Source organism: Spea bombifrons, chromosome 5 (assembly GCF_027358695.1).
Source record: "Spea bombifrons isolate aSpeBom1 chromosome 5, aSpeBom1.2.pri, whole genome shotgun sequence".
NCBI lineage: Eukaryota > Metazoa > Chordata > Amphibia > Anura > Pelobatidae > Spea > Spea bombifrons.
In genome coordinates, this window is record NC_071091.1 from 54,375,062 (window position 1) to 54,398,302 (window position 23,241).

The following is a 23,241-nucleotide window of genomic DNA, read 5'->3' on the forward strand; positions in this document are numbered from 1 at the left end:
GTTGTCTTTTAATCGAGCAAATACGGTATTTGTTGTGTGGTATTCCTATCATCCGTATTGCTTCATTGGAGATTATACCTTAAATCATTTTACTGTTAGACTTTAATACCTTACTAATACATTATGGTGTCACATATTTTACCATTCAACATCACATTACAAGCACCTAGCTTGACCTTTGCAAAAAAAATAGGCAGATTGATTGATTGAGCCTCCTGCTGCATACCTTCTCCAGGAAAGGTATAGAGGGTAATTCTTTTTGGACTCATGAGCATTTTTTTTAAATCTTAAAAGCATGCAAACTGAGCAGCATAATAGCAGTGGCTGTGAAACTTACACCCTGTGGTCTCGATTATAAAAGGTACTTTTTATTCAGGTAGTCGTTGTAAGGGTGGGTTATGAAAAGAGAAAGAACAGGAAACAGACAATTCTGGCCTTGCCACTCTGAGACATACATACTATGTCTCAGAGTGTCAGAGTGGACGAAAGTATTGTGACACACCTCGTAATTACTGAATTCAGGGTTTTCAATCAGACTTATTGCCACAGGTGTATAAAATCAAGCACCTAGCCATGCAGTCTGCATTAACAAAGATTTGTGAAAAAAATGGGTCATTTTGTAGATGTTATCTACTTCCAATAATTCCTTCAAGCCTTTAGCTTTAACTCTATGGTCCTTTTTTTTCTCATTGAGCATTCATAGGGCTGGACTGGCATCACAGTAACACCTAGGTGACTATTAACAGGAAATTGTTCAACTGTGACTTCCTGTTTAACAGGGGTATAAATCTTAGGTAATGTATAGGCCACATTTCTTTAGTCATTCCTTATAATGGGTAACACCAAAGAATATAGCTGTGATGTGCGGCAAAAGAATGTTGAGCTTCACAAAATGGGAAGTGGCAATAAGAAAGTAGCAAAAGCAGTGAAATGCCCATTTCCACCATCAGAGCAATACCTAAGTTTCAGTCAGCTGGAAATATTATGAATAAACCTGGAAGGAGATATGTGTCTATATTGTCAAGAGGTTGGTTCGAGTGGCAAAGAAATCTCCAAGGATCACAGCTGGAGAATCCACCAGTGGTGGATTTGGGCCACACAGAGAGGTAGCCTTATGTAAAAGTACCTCATCACCACAGTTAAATATGGCGATGTCTCTTGTTTTGGGCTGTGTTTCTGCCAGAGCACCTGAAAATTTTGTTAGGATGTATGGTATCATGGGCTCTATCAAATACCAACAGATATTAAATGAACACTTGACTGCCTCTGCAAACAAGCTTAAAACTGACAGTAGTTGGATCTTCCAGCAGGGCAATGATCTAAAACATACATCAAAATCAACACAAAAATAGTTTGTTGACCATAAAATTACCCCAATCCTCTGACTGAACTCCATGGACAACCTGTGGAATAAATTGAACTATTCAATTTTTACTTATCTAGGGATAAAATACCCTCCTGAATTTGTAGACCATTTCAGAGGACAAAGGTTCTAGGCCCAGAAATCAGTGAATTTTAAAAGTAAAGGCATTGTTTTATTTACTCTATTTCAATATGCATATCGTATTACAAAGGTATAGTTTCAGAAACTTGAATGGTGGTTGGTTTTTCAGAGTCTATGAAACCCAATTCAATGGAAAGGCCTGATTTTACAATGCTCTACAGGGGGACAGTTCCCCTGATTTCACAGTCCTTCACCTTTAAGACAGAACCTTTTTATGTATCCACACTGGGAGACCAAGCAGTAGTCAACTTTGCACCACTGCACACATGAACGGTATGCAATTTTTAAATAATTTATCTTGGATGAGGTATTCATTGGGTCATGTAGTGCTAGGATGCTTGTAGTGGTATTACTGGCCAAAAGTTTTGTTGAAATTACTTATGGTAGAAAATAATCCTATTGCTGTTTTGTTACACTGAAATAAATTCAACTTTTTTATCTAAAAGTTGTTGCAGTAGCAAATGTTTTAATTCCATAATGTCTAATCTCCCTAATTTATTTGGGCCTTTTAAGACTTTTGGGTTATGGGAATTTAATAATAATGTGGGAAATGGATGGCATATAGTGTGAAAGGTATGTATAAGGGGTGTCTGTGTGTACAAGAGCTTGACCATGCTATAAAATAACTGGGGCTGGTGTTTTCAGGGCTGCTTTTCATTCCCAGTGGCTGGGCGTCCACTTCTAGGGAGAGTAGCCACAGTGGACTGATGAATATGTAAACTCTGAGATTATTTTGTAAACTGTTCAAAATTCTTGATTGTAGGTCTTCTGAGATTTCTTTTTTGTGAGGCATGGTTCACATCAGCAGATGCTTCTTGAGAAAAGCAAACTTAAATGTTTGGGTGTTTCTTATGTTAAAGTAGCTCTAAAACACACACCCAATGCCGTTTCATTGACTGGACTCGAGGTTTGCTAACTCCTGACTCCAAATATGTGTAGGCTAGGGGTTCACATACGTTTCTCCAACCCACAGTGTGAATAATTGAATGATGTTTTCAATATGGACAATAACGATACAATAATTGTTTTTGTTCATTGTTGTAACTTAGATGAAGATCATATTATATTTTAAGACAAATTTATACATACATGCTGGTAATTCCAAAGGGTTCACTAGTGTTTCTGTATGTCTTTGAGATGCTCTATATGTTTCAAGACGCAATACAGTGTATTAGTCATCGGGTAGCGGTTAGGTTTATAATCTACCAGAATCCATTATTTCACTTCTTAAATTAATCTCCATTTATTCTGTAACGGAGATGAACAATTATGTTAAATTCTAGTAGAAAGCAGTTCCACCACAGTCATCCATTAAAGGCAAAACTGTTGATAAATTGATTTAAAAACCCATTAAGGAATTCAACGAAATTTTAATTTGCCCAGGAAGCCTTTCAATCTACGTTTCTTAATATAGTTAATGAAATTCCGTGTTTTTCCGCAGAAAAAAATATATTAATACACATTTGTTTATAAATAACAATTCTTCTAGATGTTTTCTTCTATAATGCGGTGTATGTTAAAGTAACAGTAATAATAAAAAAACACAATATTCTTCGTCAAAAACCAAATACAAGATTAATCACGGTCACTGAATGTTGGGCGGTTTCTACAAATACGTTTGCGTTACATTGTTAGCCAAAGTATATCTGAATGTTGTATTTGAATTTATATTGCACTTTTTATCAACTCAATGTGTTATTAGCAGGGCGTGTAGACTATCAGATGTAAATTTAACATGCAACTACAGTATATTTGTTATTATTAAGACAATATCTGTGTGACTTAATTAGTGTTCCGCTCTAAAATTCTGCAAAAAAACAGCAGGCTAGCACAAACACATGTTTCAGTGATAATAGTGGTTTTAATGCTTATACAAAGTTATGATTAGCAACTATGTTTTTCCTTTAATTAGCTTTTTTTGATTGCTAAACGGTATAAAACCCCAGGAGGTAAAGTGTCTATAATACTTTAAAAGCACACTGCTGACCATGCTATAGTGATAGACTCATTTATACAGGAAGTTGACACCAACTGCTATCATAAAAATATGTAGATTTCCTTCATTACCATTTTAATTCAAAATTAAATCTATAAATCAGGTTATATAGCTGAAGTTTGTTAACAGTTAAGCAGTAAAGTTCATAGTTACATTTAATTGGTTGAAAACAGCAACCCAAAAAAATAAATATTAGAAATTATATCAATTACTTACTTTCAGTGATTGTTATAGAAGTTAAAACTACACAATAATATGAGAATATAAAAAGAGAAGGCATGATATCATTAATACATAGCTCATATGTATAGTTCCTCTACAAGCAAAAATCCTTATTTGTCTATAGTAATCTTCTGTATCTTAGGCGACTAAAGATGAGAGCACCGTTTTCTACATATATGTGCATGATTTGCTGTTCTTTTGTGTATACATATGTCTCTGATGTTTATTGTTGACTTTAACCTATGTTAGCAGAGGAAGTAGCTGATTCTTCCATGTGTCACAGTGTTTTTGCACTAATAGTATTGTTTATAAATGTAGCCAAAACTTTCTTTCATTTAGAATGATATTGTTAGCATTAGGGTTCAAGCCTTACATACCACTTTGGCTTCTGTTGAAAACTCCTTTCAGAACATTAAAATCACAGAAGACATATAACCTTGGAAACCTGAACATGCATTAAAAATATTCAACAACTAATTTTACAACAGTACATTAATGAGGTGATAAGACATAGCATAAAAATCTATAATCAACTGAAGCAACAGGAGTTATTTAAATCTATGTACGATATAATAACAACAACTTGGCTTCAAAGAGAATGTTGACAGAAAATTGTCCACATGTTCATGTGATGGATTACCATTTGTATGCAGCAACTTAAAAACCAGATCTCCGATTCCTCAAAAATCAATGCCAACATTATCAGACTAGTAGCTTCATTGCTCTCTGTATGTAATGGAGCACATATAGTAGTACTCCTGGTTTATAACCCTTTATTTGATTTGAATTATTATTATTATTTATGCAGATTATGCAAATTCTAAAAAAAAAATATATGAGCACAATATCCCATTAAATGGAGAATGTTTATCATAGTTTAATCAGTGAGCAAAAATAGAGTGCTCCCTTTTTGAAACCATTAATACACTATTCTATTTGCTAAACTGTGAGCGCGTGTGAATTGGTTAAAAATGTGAGCATACCAATTCTCATGCATCGAGTAAAGGAAAGAGGGTTTATTTGAGTTAAATATATTCGAAGGAGGGTTTGGAAATGTTGTCCTTAAAGGAAACTCACAAAATTTAAAGTAGCACACATTTGGAAACAACATGTACGCTAGTGAGTTTGTGCTTGAACCCTAATTGAACTGACAATCTACTTCTTGGTGAATAGACACAAATATGTGTTTGCATCCTGATGTTGTCAGAACTCCATTAACAGCTGATTCTTCTTAGTTCGATACATGTCCCTGCTTGTTTTCATGCAAAAAGAGCTCCCTGATTATGGTGTAATTGACAAAAGTATTTTCATGATCTTGGGTGTTCCCACAAACTCCTTAATCAAATAAAGCTTAATCAACTGGTACATCTATTTTGTAAGGGCTCCCATACACAATATATTTAAGAGCTTTAATAGGGCTACTGCTCTCCTAAACAAATATAATGATGTTTGCCAGCATTACTACTGAGGATGCTGATTTGTTTTACTTTAAGAAGACTACAAAACCTATGGCATACAGAAGACAAAAACATCACTTTGAGCCACTAGAACATCTAATGGATACAACCACAAATATTAAACATGCCAACCTGCCTTTTATAAAAAATCATGAGTACCTCTATAGGATATCTGAGTGGCTCTGTTACATGATATTTGCATGGTTTACTAGGTAATATCACCTAAAACTACTTTTATTAACTGGATGACAATTTCAAATGGTCAGAAGGAACTTTCAATTCCAGGGATATATATATATCACTTAATGCATATCAATTTCATCATGAGCAAATCCAATATAAAACAACTGACAATCTATGCTTATTTACTAGATATCTCCAGGCCAGTATGCCTTAGAAAATTATATTATAAACACCAAACCATAATGTAAAATTATATTTGTTATGAAGCTAGAGAACACGATTATAAAATAAAAGTCAAGAGTGATTTTGTCAAACTGTGCAGCACTATCAAGGTGCATTTCACATTTGACTTTCTACCCCACACTACGGTTTCCTTTAATTTCCCCTTTGTTAGTCCATTTAATTCATTTTTATCCACTGTACTCCTTATTTCCTTGATAGACGTCGTGAGAAACCATGAAAGCACTATACATCAGAAAAACAAAAAAATAACAAAAATTAAAACATTTGTCATTGTCATTCAGAATATTCTCACCAAGGAGTATTTTCTAACGACTTTTATTAAATATGGGGTGCCAATGTTTAATAAAAACAGAAGGTGTCTCACAGTTGCATACCATCACAAAATACACAGCTTTTGCTCCTCTTACAAGACACATATAGGTCTCCTTACATTTGTGAACATCTGCCTTATGTTAGATGGAATAGCAGTCACTGAATACTGTTGTAAGTGCATGTTTGCTGGGTTGTGGGGTGCATTTCTTGTTTTTAAAGGGGTATCAGTAGGACATCAAACTTGCGTTGCTAGCAATTGTACATCTTGTGTGTAAATCATTAATATTTCGTATGTTACTGTTGTGGGGGCTAAAAACTGACCTTCAGACCAGAGCTAGCTAAAGCTATTAGTGTGGCTTTAGTATATTTTGTAAAGAAAAAATTGCAATCTTACACAATGGTTAGAAAGTTACAGAGATTGGGGAAAAAACCTTATGTCTACTAAGTTAAACCCTTCTATGTACCTATTTATGTTGAAATTTCTATTTTGTAATTTCTCCCACACTCATTTTATTTAAGAGCTTTAATAAGACTACTGCTTCCCTGAACAATACGACCTTAATGTGCTTCTTCTGGAGCTATTCCTTGCTTTGACTGTGTGTTTTGGGTCATTGTCATGTTGGAATACCCATCCACGACCCATTTTCAATGCCCTGGCGGAGGGAAGGAGGTTCTCACCCAATATTTGACGGTACATGGCCCCATCTATCGTCCCTTTGATGCGGTGAAGTTATCCTGTCCCATTAGCAGAAAACCCCCCCCAAAGCATAATGTTTCTACCTCCATGTTTGACGGTGGTAATGGTGTTCTTGGAGTCATAGGCAGCATTTCTCCTCCTCCAAACACGGCGAGTTGAGATGATGCCAAATAGCTCGATTTTTAGTCTCATCTGACCACAACACTTTCACCCAGTCTCATACTTATATTTTAGTTATTTACTGTGCTTATCTCTCCCTAGGGCTTCAATTTTTTCAAGTAGGCAGTATATACCGCCCATCCACTACTGTACCAGCCTTTGTGTCACAATATATATATATATATATATATATATATATATATATATATATATATATATATATATATATACATATACATACATCCTACCTCCCGCCTCTGCTTACCTCTCACCGCTCCTGCAGCTTGCTATCCGGCTGCTCACACACAGCCTCTGTTTTACCGTGGGGTCATGTGACCCCTGATTTGCTACTGTCTCCCTGTGCCAGTTCAAAATACTTTAGAAAATTGGAAGAAGGGGTCGCAAGGGTTGCACTGAGTCCCCTAGAGGCATGGGCCCCGTCACAGCTGCGACAGCCGTAGCCCTGCTCAGCTTAATTCCCCTAAAAATGTTCAGTTTCGGAGCATGATTTTATCAGAATCAGAAAATAACTAGTAATTATGTTCAGAATATTCTGTGGTCATTTTGGCTATATGCAAATGAGCTGCTTCAAAGATTAGGTATAAACTGCGCTAACTACTTTATTGTTATGAAAAATTGTAAAAACATATTGCTCAAATAGGTCTTATTGTTTCCTATTAACTGAGCTACGTGACATGCATTTGCAATAACTGTTGTTTTTAGTCAAAATGGATTTACACTCAGATGGACTTTCACAAATGGAAATTGTAGAAGCAATTATTTTGCTGCAGTTGCTGCCAATAGTGTTCCAGCCAAAGGGTCTCTTAAAAAAAAAAAACCTGAATATAATACGACAGTAATTTGTTTTAGGAAAGTTTTATGAATACAAAAATATTGCTGTAATGTTTAGTGATTGTACAATATTTTACTGAGGTCCAGCAATATTGAATATATATATACAGTATGTGTGTGTACACAGGGCCCTCTTTACCTAACGTATCATTTTCTCTTTGTCATGTCTAGTTTTGTAGTAACCTTTGAATATATATGTATTGTTAGAAGCGCTGCATAAATTATATTGGCGCTATATAAATAAAAGTTAACTTATCTATAAATTATCTTGTGTGTGTATATATATATATATATATATATATTATTATTATTATTATTATTATTATTATTATTATTATTTTTGAAGCCTCAAAGTCAATGGCTCTGCAGTAAAAAAAAAAAAAAAAAAAAAAGTGCCCACGTGCCATAAGCCTGCGGTGGACACCAGATCCCCTTCTTCAGTTTCTTTGAAGGTCGCAAGGATGTGTGACCCCTTCCTTCCCTCACCGGCCATAAGGCCTGCAAGAGGGCTGGATCGTCTTAACCCTGCAAGGGTTAGGACCACTAGAACAGTCACAAGAGGAGGAGGGACACTCATAAGAGCTACCTAACTCCCCACCTCACAAAAAAACTGACGCGGCTACACTTTGGCTTTCAAGTGCAAAAATGATTTACAATATGTGTTCACTGAACAACAAATATTAAAAATTGCAAGAAATACATGGGTTTTTTTAAAGGAAAGTTTATTTCAGTCAGTTTAATATAAAACAAACATTTGTGCCTGTCTTGACAATTTTACTGTAAGAAATCATTTTTATACTTTTATTTTGTTCTGCACATTTTAGGCCTGAATGCAACTTGAGTGTTAGGAACATATGTTATCAATTATGTGACGTAGTTTAGAGGGTCTTCTGTGGAATGCCAGTGTATCCTATGACTGCACCAATAGGATTCCTTAATGTATACCCTAACCAAACGTAAAGGGGTATAAATATGCATGGTTACAAGGACAAGGTCTCTTTCTACGCTCTTTCACCTTCATCTCACCAAGAATACTGAGCCTACAGTACCTGTTACCACCATTTGTTCCTGCAACCAGTACTGTATGTATATTAACTTGTTATAGAATAAACCTGCTTAAGAAGACTTTATAGCTGTGGTCTTGATTGCTATTTGGTCACTGGAGAAGTTTAGATATTCAAGACAAAGAATATTCTAACAATTACGTTAGTCAGAAAGTCAATAAGCAGTACTGCAACGTAGCGCAGGGCAATGCACGTTACAGTACAACTTCAGGTACGGAAAGCTCAGTAATATACAGTAAAAGCAGTGTACAGTTACAATTCCAGACATGGCACATTTGGTTTAGCACATTAGTGGAAACAGCCTGGGGAAATGGGGGAATGGAATGGTTGGGCTGGGTGAGAGTAAAAAAAGGTGGTCGATGAAAATGGGGCTAGTCTTCAAGGACTGTCCTTGAGAGAGAAGTCTCTCAGCAGGCTGTGGATAAGCCTGCGGCAGTCAAGGACTCTGACCAGCTCCCTCCTCAACACCAGGCGGTTCCTGGCAAACCATAGAGCGTCCTTTACACAGCACATGAGACGCCAAGCATTGTCAATGGCACTCTCTGTGTGTGTTCCTGGAAAAAGTCCGTAAAGTACAAAGTGGTAGGTGTCTCCCATACGAGAGGCATAAACAGAGATACACCATACAGACATAGGCTGCATTAATAAATATGTGTTGATGATTTGTGTGAATGAGTGAGAGAATTAATGATTGTGTGAATGAAAGAGTGAGTCACTGTATAAGTGATTGTGTGTATCATAGATGTATAAGTGATTCGTGGAAAGGCAAAGATGGGACGGGCAGTGTGTTTATGGAGCAAAGATGGCACAGGACAGGCTGTTTGGGGACAAAGATGGCAAGTCATATGTGTGTAATCTGGGTGTTGGTCAGGTTCTATGTGTGCAATGTAGATGCCAGGACTGACCTTGGGGTGTGCAACTTGTGATATATGCCTGTAATTTAGGGGGTTTTATCTATACATTTAATGCTGAGTTTTACATGTGATTTCCATTTGAGCTATACCTGCAAAGCTGGGTTTGTGTGTTATTCTCTGGTGGGAGAAGGGCCCAGATCACTGTGAACGGCACTCCTACTTCTTGGATGGACTGAGCGAGGTTGTCTACACGAATCGGGTAGAGCTCTACTCGCTGCCCAGACTAAGCACCGGGGACTCAGATGCACCGGTAAGTTGGGGGGGGGGCATAACACAGGAGGATCCAGGTCCCCTGCAACGCTGCGGGGGATCTGGATCTTAGTCTCATAGTCAGACCTATTTGAGATTTTTCAGAGCAAATACGGTATTACCTCTTCACCCCATCCCCTGCTCAGGAGGATTGATGTGTTACAAATAATAAAATAATTCTATGGTACAGCATGGTGTCCGTGCTTTCCCCTTACTCATTATCTAGTTTCCAATAAGATGAAGAAGGTTAAATTAAAATAAAATATTAGCCCTTTAGGGAAAAACACAGTAAAAAAAGAAAAGGAGCAGTGAGTTATATGATGTAAGGGGTTATATATGTCAATACACTCCCTAGATTTATGTAATTTCCCCTTGCATATGGGGTGGGGGAAGAAAGGGACATACTTTAAACTTTTCAACTTTCAACACCCCAACATCCTGGACACCCCTCTTTCTTTTTATTTATATTTATGTATGGGGGCATACTTGTTCAAGTTTCATGCAAGGAGATACAAGTTAGCGTACCTCGCATGCCCTCATCTGAAGCTCTCAAAATTTAAAGTGTATGATTTTCAAACAAAGTATTTTATATATAGTAAGTGGGACATATTACACTGGAGTGGATGATCTGATTGATAGACATGCAGATACCAGGAACTGGATATTTTTTGCACAAGCACTTTTTTGATAATAATTTGGAATTATTTGAATATTTACCTCCTGAAGAAGCTGGGTACAACCCAAGAAAATGCATTGAGGAACTTCAGATGGTTGGCACCTACTGCAGTTTTGCTGTTTGCTGCTAGTTTAGCGCTATTTGCACATGGTATTGGACAATATACCCTGTAAGTGTCTCTTCATTCTTTGCAAAGCATAAGTTATGATACTATGCCATTGGGATGTTTAGTACCGAGGAATTAGCTTCTGTGATCTTGACAATTTGAGTGCATAGAGAAACATTCCATTCACTATCATTTTTTCTTACAGTATTAAACTATTATTATGTGTTTATGTAATGTAATTATAAAGACTTGTTGTTATAGAGAAGGTCAAACTCTCTGATGATCAATTAACCAACGGCATTTGACTAGCAGCACCTGTCTGCTACTTAGCACCTGAATTCCTATGGAAGCAATAAGAGTGCACTTGTTTTTTTGCATGTGACTTCTTTATTTTGGCTTTATTTTTGTTGAATAACTCCTGTCTGGGTGTGACATGTCATCTGAGATTCTGTTACCTTTTTTTTAGACTTGCTAAGGGACAGATGATTGCTATTACGTCCTGATATGTAAAACCATAGTAAAACAAAAGGCGTATTTTCTTTTTGTTTGTTTAATTTAGTAGCCTGGGTGATTTCTTTGTGAGGTGTAATGCAAACAGGATGACTGTGAAAAAGACAGACATTTTTTTGCATCACTGTTTCCTGTTTTTCTTTGTCATTTAACTAACTTAAGAACTCCCAAAATTATTGGTTAAATGTATAAAATATATTATAATATGTTAATGAACATGCATATGTATATATATATATATATATAGCTTATCCATGATCTTATTTACTTGTGAGAACTGTAAATTTATTGTAATGAATTACACATACACACTAGCCAAACTGGAGTGTACGTAATGTCACAAAAGAACATCATATGTAGCAGATTGTACATGACAGCATTAACCAGCTGGAAGAGTTTAACTCTACAACGTGACTGACAGCATGATGTAACATATATATTACAATGCCCTTCTGTAATCCCTTACCAGCTGTCATTTGAGCTCAGATTTCTAGGTAAACAAAACAGTAGTTCGTGCAAGATGTGTCTAAAAGAACTGAGCATTTAGTGTAACTTATTTATATGGAGAATGATATATAACCATTTTATATGTAAAACTTAATACTTGTAATTTATACAAAGGGGCTTGGTGTTTTTGTGAATGTACAGTATATGCTCTCAATTTGTCTATTAAGGAAAGTAACTATACAATCATTTGTTAATTAATTTAAATCATTTATCTTTATTTAGTTTTAAATGAATGCCCCATTGAAAATATATTCATTTATTTTCTGACAAGTGCTCTGTGCCATTTCAGAGAGTTTTTCTCTTTGTGTTTTTAGCTATGATACATCGTATTGCAATGCTTGCTTCCTTCTTGACATATCATGTATTAAAGAAATGTGGACTTAGGCTAGGTTTCCACTTGGGTTTTTGTCCTGCGTTTTTTTCTTGATGAAAAACGCCAGGGAAAAAAGCCAAGAAAACTGCCACTGCATTCTCCTGCGTTTTGGCGTTTTTTCTGGATTTTTTTCTGGCGTTTTAGCCTTTCTGTGGAAATTGCTTTTTTGACCATAGGCAATTTTGTCAGCCTTTACACGTTGGAATTTTCACCCAGCTAAAAGGGATTAGGATAAATGGCAAGTATCTGCCCCCTCCTGATGTCATTTCCTTGGTAGAGCTCTACTTAAACACGCCCCGGCGGACCCTTTTGTCTCTTTTCTGTGGTTTGTAAGGCATGCTTTATTCCGAATGTCTGCTCCTCTAGGAAGATTGGCCCCAAATGATGGTGCAAATTGTTTGCTGTTGCTTTTGGCACGCACGATCCAGTTGGGTATGTTTGTTTGTAATGGCATGTTTGTTCCAAATGGTGTAAAATTCAATATGAACTTTGTTTTGTGTGAAACTGTTTGTTTCCAGCCTATTTCTCGTAGGACACACAGATACTGGGTCCATCCTCTGCATTGTAACTGTGGAAAAAACGCCATAAAAAAACGCCAAGGCAAAACCCACATGGCTTTTTCATGGCGTTTTTTCTCTCCCATAGACTTCTATTGGAGAAAAACGCCAAGATTTCCTTGCAAAAAACGCGTCAACATGCTGCGATTTTGAAAAACTGCCACAGAGCCCAAAAAAGCAGAAAAACGCCAAAGAGGACTGAAAAAACGCCAAACAGAAAACGCCAAGTGGATATGGCATTGTGCGATTTCCTATTGAAGAACAGCTAACATCTGGCTGCAGCGTGTTTTCACTAAAAAAACGCCGTGTGGCGCTATTGGCGTTTTTATGGGCGTTTTTAGCATAATTCACAAAATAATATATACAATTAGAGTTTCTTACAGCACATAACTGCACACTGACATTATCCAATAATTGTTTTACCATTTGTGCTACTATGTGAAGGCAGCAACATGTCATCTCATCCAACATTTGATAGTAAGATTTACTATGACAAGTACACAGCCCTAAACTTCAAACTATAAGCCTATGTTTATCTCTACCAGCTGTCTGGCCTTGATCTGTTGGTTTGTCGAGAGGACATCTAGCATGGGGCTGAATCTAGCATGGGGCTGGATTACTGTTTCTCTCAATCAGCTAAGTAGAAGTAATGAAGTCTCCTGCTAAACTGATTTTGCAGTATTTAGTCCTTATTGGTCGCTGAAGGCACTTGAATTAGGAGAAAGTATACATTTCTTTTATTGTGCACATTATTGAAGCATAAAGATGTATTGCTTAATTCTAAATATAACAAGTATGCAAAGTAGGGAAGGCCCTCGTCAAAATTATATACCAAAAGTATTTGAAAAAGAAAAATGCTACATATGACGTGAAGACTATGGAAGCTATACTATGAAATGCATTGTGAGTTTTCAAAGAAGTGTGTATTTTATTTTAAATTATATGTGTTTGTTACCATATTCTTTCAGTCATTTTCTCCATTCCAATATATTTTCTATTATTCCTCATACTGTGACTGACAGCTGATTCATTTGTTCATCCATTCCTTGAGCTGTATAAAAAGTCACAAACACTCCACCAACACACAATATATTTACTGCATACATTTTGCCAATATAGTATTACCAAAATCTCTAAGGTTTACCAACCAGATGAAAAGCTACTCGTGAATATGTTTATAAAATTCTTGTGACTATTAAAGACACCGAAAAGGAAAACATAGAATCTCAAACGGGGATAAAGGAAAATTACCTGTTAACAATAAAAGGCAGTGAGAGAGACTATCCATGGCAGTAAAACTTCACCTTTTTTACTAAATATAAAAATATATTCCTCCACAGCACAGGACAAAAAACAAAAATCCCTCAATAGAGCAAAAATAGAAACAAAGCAGAGCTTTTTGGCAATAAACACCAGTGATGGGTTTGGCGCATGTCATGGAAGGCTCCCTGCCCTGGGCTCCTGGAGGCACCTGGGGGCCTCCTCCCTACTGACTATGGGCCCTGGCCTTGGAAGGGGTTCTGTTTTTGAGGAGGTGGTTACAGGGGGGTCCATTAGGACTACATCTTCCCCCTGGTATAGAGTGCCATGTTTACCCAATTACCAGAGGGTTAATGGTGTGGTGTTTTACTCTGTATCGGGTCAGGACTTACAGGACAGAGACCTCCATGGCCAGTATTTGCACCAAGATCTGATATCCAGAAGGTTTCAGACAGAAATCAGGGAACCGCCTGTGTTTACCATCTTCCCCACAGATTACAATAGTGACCCCATACTGAGCTGATGTGGGCCGAGTGCAAATACTGAGCCTGATGGAGAACTGTGTGTGGTTTGCTGTGACCATTGTATGTGAAGTATGCCCTTGTACTGTTTCAATACTGATGTGTTTTCAATAATAGCCCTGTTGTCACCTCAGCATTAGTGCTGTCTGATGCTTGGGCTGTTACAATAACTTTTCAGGACAGTACATGCATTGAATTCACTAAGCTACGGATAGCTACATCGACTATGCAGCTTGGACATGAAACTGTAGCTGCAGATTTTTTGTAATCATTTTCAGTTTGTGACCAGCAAAAGGGTTTTTTATTTTTTTTTCTCTACTGGGAGTATGTGGTATTTAAAAGCTTTTTATTTTTTATTTTTTTTCCTTTTTTTTCTTTTTCAGTTTTCATCATTTATGATTTCAAATGAAGCTTGACCATTTATGTCAAGTAAAAAAAACAAAATTAAAATCTATCTGTTTAAAATTATCAGCCTAGTTACAATGTGCTTTTTTAAATGAGCTTGTGGCAAAAATGAAATCACTGAAATACTGTTTGCAGAGAAATATATTGGTAGCAAACAAAATGTATGGTTTTTTCCCCAGAAATTCCCAATGCTTTCTATTTATAGTGAATATATTATTTTATAGAGTAAATTTAATGCTGTGTAGCAGTTTTGCCATATGCACCACATGCTGAGTGTAAGATGGTTATCTTTTGTATTTTTTTTCAAGCAGCCGATATTACAGAAGGAGATTTTGTAGAGCTCTAATTACATTCAAATTCACACTTACAGATGGAGTAAAGACAACATTAATATGTTCTTGTTTTTGCTGATTTTTCTGTATATATTCCAACAGCTGTATCACACTCACTGCAGTGCATCTCGTTGACATATTGTACATTTTATGCTATGGCATATGTCACTGGCTCCAAGATTAAGATGACTCAAAATACATATCATAGTGTTTGTACTATTGCAAAAATTAACATATGGTGATGCTATTCTAGGGGTATTTTCTAGTAATAGTTCAGTATTTTTAGTACATTAGATGAACCATGCAATGGTGTTTACTGATAAAATATGGAATGTATATTAACCCCTTAATGACAAAGCCTGTACATGTACGGGCTCAAATGCATTGTTTTCAATCGGTTAATGGGCCGCCCATTGTCCTTAAGGGGTTAATTAGAAATCCACCTTATGCATGTTTGTGTTTAAAGTGCACCTGTCATTGAAAAATGACAGTGTGTAACTTAGTAAGGAGTACCATTTGACCTATACATTATGGTAGTAATTTAGCTGGAAAATTAATAGGTGACGAATTACTTAAATGCTTAACTTTTCTCTATGCTAGCTTAATGTGCGTAGATCAAAAATACAAACATGACCGCTTTGTGGGCCTACATTTCTTTTCACCATGTCACAGAATGTTTTGCGTGTAAAAAATTCTAGTATACAGCAGAAATCAGTGTATCCACATGGATGTACAACAATCAGATAATATATATCTCCAAATCTTTGTTCTCTTCCTTTTTTCACCCAATACTACAGCTACCGTGTTTTGGCTCTCTCTTTTATTGATTTATACTTCCAGTGACATCTCTCTTAATCCTACCCTCCCCCCAATATTTTTATCAGTTCCCAACCTATAAACCTTCATATCTTATATGCCACTATAATACAACTTCCACTCATGGTACTTTACAAAAATCTATCAATGCTTACGTTTATAGTGACACAATGTCAGAGTTGTTTTCATAAATCACAACAGACCTTTATCAAGGATACTTTTAGTATTTACAGAAAAAAGTGCCAACACATTCTGAGTGTCCAACAGGAGGATAGCATATAAAATTAAAATATTTTAAACCATAATATACAGTTTGGCAATGCCTGCTGGTTAAGCAATCCAGAGCTCTTTTGGAAAGTTATCGTAACTGATCAAATCTCAAATGCCATCTGTCTCATTGTATATATATGTATATATTAATTTAAATATGCCCCAATATTTCAGTTAGGTCATGCAGACAATGCAGTTTTACTGTCTTTTACGGATCTTTAAGTTGTAGGAAGTCCTATAACAGTTGGAGAGAGAGATTTAATTCTGTTGCAAGAATCATCTATATGCGAATCACAGTTAGGAGCCATTGGCCCCTGTTGGTACTTAATTATTCTTGGGTATTTCTGTAATGGTTTGGTTGTTTTATGTTTATGTTTTCTCTTTATGTTGATACCATATCCTGTACCTCTAGATGGGGATGTGAAGTTATTGTTTGACCAGTTTATGTTGCTTGCTTGGTAGAACGTTAATATGTCATTCTCTGAAAAACAGCTTTTGCTGTTGATCTCTTTTTCCACAAGACACAATTTGGAAGATTTCTATCAGTGAATTATACTGTAAGAAAATGCTGCGCTTGTGTTTTTAATGGTATTGCTGCATTTTAACTTCCCGTGAAGGAATACAGAATCAGTTTAACAATTATTCTCAAATGCTTTCCCGTTAGTTGAAATACAAATCTATTCTGCTTTACCATGATTTTCAACTCTTACATGTATACTAAACTTTCTGGAGACACATATGCCAATTATTTCCTTATGTATATACTTTAATATACAATGTTTATTGGCAAATTGTTTCACATTGTCCTGTATGCTTTAAAAAAAATATATATTTCATTGTATAAAATTAGAGCATTTGTAACCATGAAACAAATTGACTAGTGGAATGAAATAGCTGAGGGAATATGTTTAAATATTTATTCATTTTAGGTTTCCTTCATGCCATTACCAATACTTCTTTTCATATCCTACTGATGGTGTAATGACAGCATAGAAATAATTTCAGCTTTCACTTTGTGTTACTACCCAATGCACAAAGTTAATTGATGTCAGATGAACATAGATAGATTGAAGGGTATGGTGATCTGGTTCTATTTAGGACACTAAGCCTACCCACACTTGTGTATTTAAGCTTTATTATTCTGCCAGTAATGTTGTCCAATTTATGATGCAGAGGTGTAAAAAAAAACTGTTTTGTTTCTTTGGTAAACTATTTTTACTTTCCAGAGTTTGCTGAACTATGTATGTATTATGAGTGTGCATAGCGCTAAGTCATATCGCAGGCTGGGTCACAGCTGAGGTAAAGCGGGACCGCTAAATGGCCTGACCTGGAAGAACTTTATGAGTACCATATTTCCAGAATAAGATTTGACTGTGGCGTACTTATCAGGAGTCCTATACCAACATCATATCCTGCAGTGTTGTACAGTTGTTTATTGGTTATGTGTCCTTGCAAACAAGCCCAAGCCTAATCATGTACTGTCTACAGTTTAAAGAAATATATTTTGACAAACCATATATATATATATACATACAGTACATATATTCAGCAGAATTATCTAGGCATTCTTTCAACATGTCATTTAAGAAGAGTTAACAACGGAGATATGGAATTGGATAGATTAGGTTTCAGTTGCATTGGTTGATTTATGAATGAGGAATGCCTGCCAAATATCAAAGACTGTGGTGCCAGAAGATTTCATTGCATCATAAAGATCAATTATTATGAACAGATTGCAATTGTAATTTTCTAATTTAGCTTGTGTGCCACACTCTACTGAGTCTTATTTTCTGTCATAGAAAATACTTCAATTTAAACCATAAACCCTATATATTTTAGGATCTTTCTATGTTTTGCTGTAAACATATTTTAAAATCGCTTTTAAACTCTATGTATCCTGTTTTAAAGAAACCTGATGCTTTACTTGATAAAATCTTTCTATATGTTATATTCCATAAAGATATGGTTTGACAAGTTTTATGTGGAGGAATTAGAGTGGCTTCCACAGAGCCTTGACCTTCACCCTACTGAACACCTTTGGTATAAATTGGAAAAACTGATTGCGAGTCAGGCTCTTGTAAAATATTCGTGCCTGCCCTTACAAATGATCTATTGGCTGAATAGGCACAAATTTTCACAAGCATCCTCCAAACTCTTATGGAAAGCCTTCCCAGAAAAATGCAGACTTCAGGTGTGTGTGTGGGGGGGGGGGCTCAATGTTAATCCCCATGATTTTGGAATGGTAAGGCCAACAAACTAATGTAGGTGTGATGGTCAGGTGTCCATAATCAGGTGTCCATAATCTTTTGGTCATATAGTGTACATCAGTACAAACTTGGTTTGTACTTACTTAAGATTCTTTGAAAATCATACTTGCTTTACAGCTGATTTTCTTACAATTACTTAAACTTAAATCCATAAAGAGAGGATATTCAAAGTACCTGGGGTGACTCCAATTGATACCAACAATACCCAGAAAGAAACTATCCTCCGTTGAAAGGTGCTAACTGCACTAAAACATTCACTTGACCGAAACCGAAAATTACCATAAAAAACAACAAAAAACAAACACACTTTTATTAAAAGTAGATAACACGCTAAAATTGGACAGAAAAATCCAATAACAATATTACTATATATATGATTGCTAACAACAATCACACTCCTATCATGCCCAGGCAACCTGTAAATGCTTAAACCACGGCAAGACAGGAGTGTGATTGCTGTTAGCAATCATATATATATTAATATCGTTATTGGATTTTTCCATCCAATTTAGGTGTGTTACTTACTTTTAATAAAAGTGTGCTTAACACACCAAAATTGGACAAAAAAATCAATAACGATTGTGACAGAATGACCTATCATACAGGGCCCCAAGGTACTCAGAGATGGCTCCTGCCTGGCTGACAAACAGGCAGGAACTCCATTTTGTAAACTAATACCATTAACAGGATTGCTGCCAGGGGGATATTCAGTAGCTAAAGGGGATTAAAGGTTGGGTTGTCTACATGTACCTGTCAATGTTGATTTATGTTAATGAAGTTCTGTGGCTATATGAGTCTATGTTTTACAACAATAAACTGTTCATTCCTGCTGTACTCAGTTCAAGGTAGTTGTGTCTACTTATTGGGTACACATAGCAGGGTTCCAAGGTGCGCATGCTGGCTGGTGCAGGAAGTGATTCTGGGGACAACAGAAGGATACATGTGGGTGATCTCTGGGAGTTACTACAGCTCTCTTGGTGAACCCGTTATACTTATATTCATGTAATGTCTGGCATAGTATATAGTGGTGGGAATTATGATGTACTTTAGAGCATAACTCCCATAATTATATACTGAACAAGACATTGACAATGGTACAGGCTACAGCATAACACCCATCACTCTCACACATTTACTAATCCACATTTACTAATCCACTCTCACTGAATATTTTTCTACCTTTCCTCTGTCACTGTCACTTTTCCCGATATAGCTCCTTTTCCTCCTCCTCTTCTTCATTCTTCCTCTTGACTCTTCTTCTTCTGTGTCCTGTCCTTCCGGTGCAGTGATTGCGGAAGGCTGTGGGCGCAGCTTCAGTGTTGTGAACCGGGATATGACATCAAATCCAGACCCACAGCAGCAGTTGCCACACGCATCGCAAGGGAGCAGGATTGGAGGTCTGCATTAACAGACCTCCTGCTCCCTTGATTGGTTTTAAGCCGGTTAGAGTAAGATCCTTGATCTCCCCAACTGAGCCTGTTCCTCTAGCGGCTGACATTACTGTCTATCTCTGGAGGGGTGGTGGCACCCCCCTGATGAGCGGCACCTGGGGTGGACCAAACCCCCCCCGCCTCCGCTAGGTACACTACTGTATTAATAGGATATACATTTCTTTGGTCCAGCAAAAATAAAAAAGTGGACAAGGGTGTCGACCTGGTACCTTGTACCATTCTAACCTGAAACAAATATTACATATCACTGGAATGTAATAAAATAAAAAAAAATTGGTATACCATAGAAAATATTTATTAGTAGGATGTAATCACATATTTAAACCCTAAATATGGTACATGTATACAGTATTGTTATACCTATTGTCTAAAAGTGATTACTCTCTCAACTAGCTACACTAAACTTTTGCTTGCACTACAGCTATGAACTACGTCATCACTTACTTTACTGTTTAAATCAGCATTGATAATACCATATTACCATCACATATACTTTGGGAATTCACTGGTACTGTCAGTCACATTCTATGGGTTATATACATGTTAGGAAACTGCAGCTGCAATTTAACCCCTGCTTAAGCGAAAGTCTGGATCATTTTTACGCACTCTATTTTGGAGCCAAAGGGCTCCTAGTTAACCATCCTGGGAAGTTCCTAATATACACACACACATATATATATATACACACAAATCTCTATGGTTATTGGCCTGCAAACCAAGTGTTCCTGTGGCTGCCAAATGCAAGAAGCATATGTTCTCTAGTATGTAATTAAAGAGCACAATATATTTTTTAAAAGGTACACAAAGTTTAGGTTGGTGGTCAATTTCTTAATAGAAGGGAAATGAAGTGGAGAAATGAAAATGTATGGTAGCACAAATGTATGTTTAAGTATGTATAAATCTTGCAGATGTTAAAATCTCAACTTTTCTGTTTATAATGTGATTTGTAAAATTAGAACAATGTATTGATAAAGATATATATGGTAATACATTTTCTTATTTCTCTGTTTTTAGTTACATACTGACCATGATAAAGGAGAAGGAAATTTAAAGTACATATTATCAGGCGATGGAGCCGGCAGTCTGTTTATTATTGATGAAAATACTGGAGATATTCAAGCAGCGCGGAAGTTGGATAGAGAAGAGAAGTCACTGTATGTGCTTCGTGCCAAAGCAATAGACAAGAGAACTGGAAGACAAGTGGAACCTGAATCTGAGTTTATCATAAAAATACATGACATTAATGATAACGAACCAAAATTTACAAAAGAAGTTTACTCTGCCAGTGTCCCTGAAATGTCTGAAGTTGGTAAGTGGAATGACATTTGACAAAACAAATGTAAACAACTATATATATATATATATATATATATGTATATATATATATATATATATACATAGTTACTTTCTATAACTCTGATTTTTATTTTTTTCACCAGACTTATCTGAGGTTTGCTTAAGATTGAACTAGTTAACTACATTCAAGGGCATGTAACTTGGAATTTCATGAGTTGCAGGTGAAGGCATGTGAGTTAAATTAAAATGTGAATGTCCTAACCTGCAACTCAAAAAATTAATATAACGAAATATAACAAAAAACAGGCACCCACACAGTCACCATTCTGTATACTGCGAGATATATTCAGTATTAACTTTTCAGAGAGCCTTCATGCTCTAGCAGAATGTGGTCCAGCCAATGCACCCTTTGGAGGCCAAGAGTTGAATGGATTGTTTTCTAACTCCCCCATCTCTCTCTATCCTCCCCCTGTTTCTTTGCCAGATTATATATATAGGACCATTAGCATCATATGATTAAGGTGATAAAGAAGCAGGAGCGGTAGTAGGGCATTGGGTAGACACTGGCAGATACACACATCCAGTGTTACTGTACATGACACTGAATTTCCCCCAAATTAGAGAAATGTTTAAAGAGATGATCCCTCAAAGCAAAGAAGGAGATTGAGTCACGGGAGCAACAGAACCAAGTCAGGGCACAGGGTAGGCTGCCATATGGTACAAATGTGAATTTCCCCCAATATTAGAAAATTAAATGATCTCTCTGATTAAAGGAGCAGGAGCAGCAACAGTAGAGCACTGAGCCTGGGCAGGCACTGGCATCCAGCCACTTGGTAAAGGACTGAATTTCCACAACATTTTTTTCAGTATTTCAAGAACTAAAAACACAGTGCATGCATGCACAACTTCAGAGGGGGAATATGTGGGAATATGTGACTTTGGGAGCTATAATACCCTAATAGAGAAACAGTTGAGGAACAAATAGGAAAATGTGTACCCTAAGGAAATATATCTAATATGATTCCAAAGGGTTTAAGGATTCATTTGTGCCCTTGTAATAACTTAACAGCCCCAGCAATTGAAAATATTAAGCAGACATAGGAGACTTGTCTTAATTGCCTTGATTTTGGAGGAAAATAAAGCCAAAATGGGGAAATGAAAGCTGTAGTGGATAAGGTTGAACTCTAATTCAGAGAACAAAATGACATGGAAGAGATAAAACAATACAGTTTATATGAAGACAAATAAGGACAAAAAAACAAGTAAATACATACATAATAGAATCTGAATCAGGACTGGAGAGGAGAGGTACAATTCCAGGTATCAATGATGTACAACCAGATGGGGAGGTAGAACATAGAGATCCATTGCCAAAAGAGAAAGATCCTTCTGGACAACTAGAGGGGGTGGTTTGCCCCAAGTTGTAAATCTATCCAGGATAGAATTAACACCAATACAAATTGAGGTTTTAGGTAAAGGATTGACATCCTCACCTTCTTAGGACCCCTTGATAAATTTCAGGTTAAAAGAGATTTATATTTGTTTTTTTTTTGCAGGATGATAATCCTGGTAAGGATAAAAGGGATCTGGATATTAATTGTAGGTAGAGTAATATAGAGGGAAGAAAATAGAAATAAAAAATGTTGTCCAGCTTTAACATACGTCTGACTGTATGTGGATCCTAGTGGTGCCACATTTGTCAGGCTGATTGAGGATGATTTGGATGCATTATGGTTAACATCAAAAACAGAGGGCAATTTTTCAACAAACCATCATAAGGCACTGAAGGCCTTACAGCTAATGCCAAACATTGTCTTTAAACAGTCTGATAAGCATGGCAATGTGGTAGTTTGAGAGTTTTAATTTTTTTGAAATTAGTCAATTTAGAGATGAGTAACAATATTAAATTATAATCCCATGAATAAAATACAGACATTGTTACTTCAAAATGTGAGTGGCACTCTGAGAAATGGTTTAATTAAAGAGAAAGAATATAAAGCGGTATATAATCACTAAGGTTATTCGTAGTGAACTCCTATTTC

The 23,241-nt window shown here is 36.3% G+C and overlaps 1 protein-coding gene across 1 annotated transcript in view; it reads left to right on the forward strand.

Moving 5' to 3' along the window:
- The window catches only part of LOC128496914 (cadherin-9-like), an 82,647-nt gene that overhangs the window by 12,749 nt on the left and 46,657 nt on the right, over positions 1–23,241 (forward strand). Inside the window, exon 3 of the mRNA XM_053466743.1 lies at positions 20,918–21,212. Within this exon, the coding sequence (XP_053322718.1) occupies positions 20,918–21,212 (295 nt within the window). The remainder of the gene's footprint in view (positions 1–20,917; positions 21,213–23,241) is intronic.